We start from the raw sequence: 7,178 nt of genomic DNA on the forward strand, positions 1-7,178 counted from the left end.
CCTCTATTTCATATAGAAGAAAGTAGAGGGAATGATGGTTACCTAACTTGTCTTTGAAAAGATACTAGGAGGAATAGCTGTGGTCCAAACTTAAGAGTCTGACTCCAGGGTCTTATACTTTACCTTCCTAAACAAAGCTTACTTAAATTTTAAAATGATGTAATCTCAAAGTAAAATTGAGAAAACTTAACAACATGCTGTAGACAGCTCACTTCTTAGAAACTCTCCATTGAACAGTACCCACAGTTATACAAAACAAAGTCCACTGACATCAAGTCGATTCTGACTCCTTGCTAGCCTGTAAGACAGAGCAGGATAACCTCATAGGATTCCCAAGGCTGCAAACTTTATGGAGAGGAGGCCTGGTGGTGCTGTAGGATAAGCACTGAACTGCTAACCACAAAGTCAGCTGTTCAAATCCACCAGCAACTTCATGGGAGAAAAATGAGACTTGCTACTTCTGTAAAGATTTCCAGCCTCAGAACCCCTATGCAGGGTCACTTTCAGTGGGAATCAAGTCATTAGCGGTGAGTTTTTTGTTTTGTGGTGTGTGTTCTTTTTAAATTAAAATCTTTAAGAAAGCAGACTTCAATCTTTCTCCCATGGAATGGCTAGTGAGTTCAAACTAAATACCTTTCAGTTAGCCACCTAGTACTTCACCCACAGCACTACCAGAGTTCCTTAATCATTGTCATGTTGTTGTTGTTAACTGCCACTGAGCTGGTTCTGACTCATAGCAACCCTGTATAGGGTTTCTGAGGAGTAGCTGGTGGGTTTGAACTGTCGACCTTGTGGTTCTCAGTCCAATGCTGATCCTACAGTGACACACCAGGAGTCCTAACCACAGTTATAATCATAGTTATAGTGCCTACAAAAGCGATTAAAAAGGCAAGAGCAGCCAGAACAGTGGCCGTTCTTATAGGCATGTAGAAAAGACAATCTTGAAAGACAACAAGCAACTTCAGTGTAAAATCACCCTTTCAGTCTTAACCAAAAGTGAAGGCATATGTGTTCTGGGTAGCTGGGTAAAACAAAAACAAACAAACAACAACTTGATATAGGTCTAAAGCATCAGAAAAAATAATTATAATGTGCTTTTAAGATGATTGAAATTGCTAATGTGATCATAATTTCACAGTCAAGGACCAATTGGTATGCCCAAGTCCAGATGTGGGCTATAAATGAAGAAGGGAAAATAAAATCTGATGGGGCAGTTTTTCTTTTATCTCAACTCTAGGTATTTCATTTCAGCTCTGACCATTGATACTGACCATTGATTTGGGTGAACAATGGAAGAAGGCCAGAAAGTTTGGTATAGAGATAAATATGTGTTCTTAATGACCCTCCCATACCTGCTCCCTGGAGAAAACCTATTGACTTCTTTTTCCTTTTCTTTCCATTTCTTTCCCTTGTTGGAATTCCTTTGCAAAGGTCCCCTATAATGACAGCACACAGTCAGAAAGGGGAAATTGAGATTTTCTCCTTTAATTTCCCTTTTAAAGAGGGTTTGCTTTTAATATAGTACTTACCCAAGATCCACAAACTTCCGTTTAATTTTTCCTCCTTGCATCACTAATGAACTGGATGCTTTCAATGACTTGGGGCCTTTGGCACCATCTAGAATATACACATATATGGAACAGAACAGTTGTTACTATTTTAGAGCTATGAATCAGAAGTCACTGAATCTCTGAACCTAAGTGGTTTGTCTAAATTTCTAACAATGATAGAAAAAATGATAAAGGATGTCTTTTTATAAGACTTAGGAAACAGAGACATTGGGGAGTATGCAGTTAAGCCAGCAGAGGTCCTGTTGGGTCTAATATTCATCACAAAGAATTTTCCCTTCAAACATATTGGAAAGCACTTGATAAACAAGAATAAACACTATCAAATCATCCTTTGCATTCAAAGCAGGGATCAAAATGACTCCTTCTGTTCCTTTCTTGGCTCCAACTCTGTGCTTCAAATGCCTGGACTTGCCCTCCATGCCTTTGGTCAGTGCCTCCCAATATTTGTCTTTGGTTATTGCCTTCTGACAGTTCCCTCATAACATAACCACTGAGAGCTTGGGACAGAGCTTACCACTGACAGTAGGAGAATAGCAGCTTTCCCTTTTGGTCTCCCTTGTTAATGGGAGTCCAGGGACCCAGAAGGGTAGAACATGGGGGAGATTTTTAAGCAGGAGATCAGCTATAAAACATTTGTATCTTGTGTAAGGTCCCTCTCAGCAGTTGGGTAGGAGCACAACTTGGCAGTCTCCTATGAAATGATAGATGCCAAAATCTTGTTTGTGTGTGGACTGACTGACTTTGTCTCTTTGAGTGACTCTGGCATTTTAAAAGGTAGCAGCTGCTGGGGATGGAAACAATGGAAAGAATGCCAAAAAACCAGAGGACAGGCTTTGAGAACAGAGTTCAATATCAAATGTAGGAGCTAGATTGAGCATGTCTATCTCAGACACAAAGGAGCTCTGGTAGTGTAGTGGTTATGACTTGGGCTGTGAGCCGCAAGGTCAGCAGTTCAAAACTACCAGCTGTTCCACGGGAGAAAGATGAGGCGTTCTGCTCCCGTAAAGATTTACAGCCTCGGAAACCCTGTACAGGGTTGCTATGAGTTGGAACCGACTCCAAGGCACACAACAACAATAACATCTCAGACACGGTAGACAACTCCTAAGGCTATTCCTAGGCTAACTGAATATTGCTGCATTTCTTCTTTCAGCATATCCATTTATCTGAAGTGATCAATAAACTTGGTGTTTTAAATTTAGTAGTATTTGTATATGGAATTACCTCACCCTAATTGACTGCTGGTGGCTGTCTGTCTGCCTTATATTTTTAAAATTGTTAAAAATTCTAAGAACATTCTGTCACGGAGTACAGAGAAAATAATAGTCCTGACTAAAAAGTGTTCGGTTAACCTTTCACATTTAGGTTCATTTCACTATGATTCTTGTTTTCTTCAGGTGGAATTTCTAATCACATATACATTCTTTAACAAATATAAAGTGTTCACACAGTTGAACGACACTTAGGAGTCTAGGTTCAAATCTCTAAAGCAACAAACGACACTGACTACGGGCTTTTTGTATTTTTAGTTAATGAAACTCACATTACAATAATCAATTCCTTGAAATGGAATAATGGAATGTATGAGTCAGAAATATGTCTGTGTCAAAATCCACTTCTAGCCTCAAATATTTATTATGGATATTTGCTTCATTACTCCGGGTAACTGTATTAAATAGTGATCGACATGACAAACACACACACACACACACACACACACTTACAAGCAAATCCACAGACAGGTCACAAGTGCTTTCTAAGAGGATTCTGCTAATGGACATTAAAGAAGAGCAGAATTTCAATATTCCTAACAGGGGTTGAAATAAAGAAAGTGCTGAAATCTTCCAAATCAATTCTAAAGCCATTCTTAATAGCTGTGACTGCATACAGTTAAAAGGAAGAGTGTCTAATTATTTCTGACTTAGAGCTAGCTGGACATTTTTTAATGGGTGGTAAGAGGATCAGACGAGACTGCGATGCTGTACATGTTAGCACTCTAACCCACTAGTATTATACTCATTTGGACATCTCAGAACTAAAAGTCATATTTTGTCAATTACAGCCTGCTGCTAGGCAACCTCACATCATTATCTCACACATTTAACAAATTGTGTTCTAAGGAACACTTGAATGAATGCTGCCAAAAGGCTGAAGAGGAAAGATGAAGGAATAATTCACTTTCCCATTTTAAACCCAGCAAACACATCATTAATGTATATCAGAACTTCCAGCCTTCATTAAAGCAACATTGACTAGGTTATGATTTCAACAAGACAGTAAGAAACACGACGTGCTTCTATTACTTGCTTGTTTTGTTAGCTTTTAAGTAAGATTTCTATTGGAATCTCTCCAATATCACCTTCATCAGCAATTAGAAGTCTGAACCTGGGGGTTGAGTGCCTTAGTTTTAAGCTTTAGCAACTTGGTTTTCATTTTCTATGGTTCCAAATGGTTGTCCGATAGCTTAATTCTAGGCTCTTGTATTGACGTCTATTCTTAATCTCTCTGCACTATGATTCTTGACTACCTCCTCTTCCTTTAACTGAGGGCTCCCAAATCTACCTCATAACCCTGTCATTTCTTTTGAGCCCACTACCTGCCCCCTCCTTTTTAAAATGAGTTAATCACCTTCCCTGATGATGTTTCTGATGTACTATTTTTGAATAATGGCAACCCTCACTGAAGCTAGAAACCCTTTGATCAGTTTGATTCTCTCATTTTCATCCACCTATAGCTAGTCAATTTACTTTTTAAGGCTCTTGCATCATTCTTTCCTGCCACTGCCCATTGCTGCTCCTTAGAAGTTATCACATCACAAAGACCACAGCCACTGTTCCCTAACTCATCTTCCTTACAGCGAGTGCCTTTTCCTTTATATTCCTCTGTGCAAACATTTTAGTATCCCCTACCATTACAGAGTTCTGGTGTGATGCTGTACAATAGGCACTGGACCAATAAGGCAGTTTGAACTGCAAGGTCGGTGGTTCAAACTCACCAGCCACTCCTTGGAAACCCATTACTGGGTCACTATGAGTCAGACCCAACTCAACAGCATTTAATGATGATGATGATGAATATTACAGGAATGTATCTAAGATATTTAAATCATAGAGCTACAAAAGTTACCTAACAGTTTCATTCTATGTGATTGAACTATAAACAAACTGCTTTAGTCAGCCTATGCATCTTAGGTATACGTGTTCTGGTTAATGCCATCTTCTGATATATTCTCCTAACCTCTCTCCCCCACCTCCCTGTCCTTCACTGGTTACTCTAATTCTACTTCATTTGTATCATTTATCAACCTCAGCTGTATGTAATCTTGGCCTCATTTGAGTAAAGGTATAGTTTACTATACAAGTATACGTTGTTTTTGTTGTTAGTGCCATTGAAATGGTTTCAACTCCTAGAGGCCCCATATACGGTTTCCAAGGACCAGCTGGTGGGTTTGAACTACTGACCTTGTGGTTAGTAGTCCAGTGCCACACCAGGACTATTTGTTGTTGTTAGGTGCCATCGAGTCGGTACTGACCCATAATTACCTTATGCACAGCAGAACGAAACACTGCCCAACCCTGGGCCAACCTCACTATTGCCACGCTTGAGTCCATCGATGCTGCCACTTGGCCAATCCATCTTGTTGGGGGGGGCCTTCCTCTTTGTCTCTGACCCTCCATCTTACCAAACATGATATCCTTCTCCAGTGACTGGTCCCTCTTGACAATATGTTCGAAGTATGAGAGACGAAGTTTGGCCATCACGGCCTCCAGGGAACATTCTGGCTGCACTTCTTCCAAAATGGATCTATTGGTTCTTTTGGCAGCCCATGGCACTTTCAATATTCTCCTCCAACACCATAACTCAAAAGCATCAATTCTTCTAACACCAGGACTATAGTAACATGTTAATAATAATGAGTGTCACATGAAAAAAGCATGAATCCTGCAAAGTTTTCAAAAGTCAGATTCTACTTCTCAGGATATGAATTCAAAAAATATTTGTGAAGCAATGTACTAATCACACATAAAGTCACTTATTCATTTACTCTACTTCAATGTGTTTGAACAGGGGCCCACTGCTATGTGAGTCTAGAGACAAAAACTTTATTGCTAGGCTTCTCAGAGAATAAGCATGAGGGAACTATTTCTATGCCTTCAAAAAATTTATAAGCATACGGAAATTATAATCTTTTATTTCCTCTGATTGTAATGGCAATGAAGTTAGCTATTTATCCTTTACCTCGTAAGAATGCACTCACTTTCCTGAGGCTTTTGATTGTGGTATTGAGACAACATACAAAGTACTAATTCCAACTCCAGTTACCAGTGCATAAGTCTAAGTGGCAATAAAACCCACCGACAATTTAATTACTTTTCATAGACCACAAGTAATTCCATATTACTAAAAAATAACCTAGATAAATGACAACTGATGACTAAGACATTATCAGAGTTTACCCAGCAATGATGAGTGGAAGAAAACATACTTCTAGACCAGAGATTGACCAACTTTCACTTTAAAGGTCCAGATAGTACTTTTTTGGCTTGTGGGTCATCTGGTCTCTCTTTGTACTCAACTCTGCCTTTGTAGCACATAAAGGTAGACAATCTATGATGTAATGAACACAGTTGTGTTCCAGTAAGATTCTACAAAATCAGGTGGAAGGTCAGATTTGGCTTGACAATTGCTTCTGAAGAAGAAATGCACTAATTATTTGGACAGACACACTTACTAATTCATCCAAGAAATTTACTGAATATCTATTATACACCCTGTGTTGGTTTTTGTTGGGGACCAGGAATACATAGACGATTAAGATCAATGAGAACCTTGGCTCCCACTTGACAACTATCTTACTTGCCATACACAAGGTGATAGAGGCAGAAGCAACAGGTGAAAAACTCTCCAGGATCAGAAAAAATAAGGATAATTCTCTCTGCCTGGGAAAGAAGGCTGTAAAGGAAGGCTTCACTAGTGGGGTAAGATTTAAGCTGGGATAATGAAGAATGAGGATGTTCCTAGAGTGGTATGGAAAATTTGAACATCAGATCCAGTTAATACCTATGTGTATCACTAATCCTCCACATCATTCATCTGTCAACTGGTTGTACTCTGGTGACTTGCGTGTTGCTGTGATGCTGGAAGTTAGGCTACCAGTATTTTAAATACCAGTAGGGTCACTCATTGAGGACAGGTTTTAGCAGACTAAGACAGAGTTAAAAAAAGAGGAGATTACTTCTGAATGTAAGGCCGCTGGAAACCTTATGAACAGCAGTGGAATATAAAGAGATACAGTACCAGAAGATGAAAATATTCTGACTAGCACCAGAATGATGTCAGCTATAGTATGAGAAGGTGAACTCCTTGGGTTGGAGTGCACTCAAAATACAACTGGGGAAGACCTGTGTTCTCAAAGTAGAGTCGACGGTGATGACATTAATGAAGTAAAGCTTTCAGGACTTCCATGTACTGATGGGGCACAGCTCAAAATGAAGAGAAACAGCTGCAAACATCTATTAATAATCAGAACATGGACTGTATGAAGTATATGTTCCAGTAAAACAAAATAGACAACATGTAAAGATTGATATCCTAGGATTAGTGAGC

At 39.3% G+C, this 7,178-nt stretch overlaps 1 protein-coding gene across 4 annotated transcripts in view; it reads right to left on the reverse strand.

Moving 5' to 3' along the window:
- The window catches only part of PPP1R9A (protein phosphatase 1, regulatory subunit 9A), a 445,759-nt gene that overhangs the window by 17,770 nt on the left and 420,811 nt on the right, over positions 1-7,178 (reverse strand). For 2 of the 4 annotated variants that reach the window (XM_006834277.1, XM_006834276.1), the window contains exons 13-14: positions 1,530-1,617; positions 1,353-1,436 (exon numbers count right to left, since the gene is read on the reverse strand). The exons of the other annotated variants lie outside the window; for them this stretch is intronic. In XM_006834277.1, the coding sequence (XP_006834340.1) occupies positions 1,353-1,436; positions 1,530-1,617 (172 nt within the window). The remainder of the gene's footprint in view (positions 1-1,352; positions 1,437-1,529; positions 1,618-7,178) is intronic. 4 annotated transcript variants of the gene reach the window in all.

Source organism: Chrysochloris asiatica, unplaced genomic scaffold (assembly GCF_000296735.1).
Source record: "Chrysochloris asiatica unplaced genomic scaffold, ChrAsi1.0 scaffold00010, whole genome shotgun sequence".
Lineage (NCBI taxonomy): Eukaryota > Metazoa > Chordata > Mammalia > Afrosoricida > Chrysochloridae > Chrysochloris > Chrysochloris asiatica.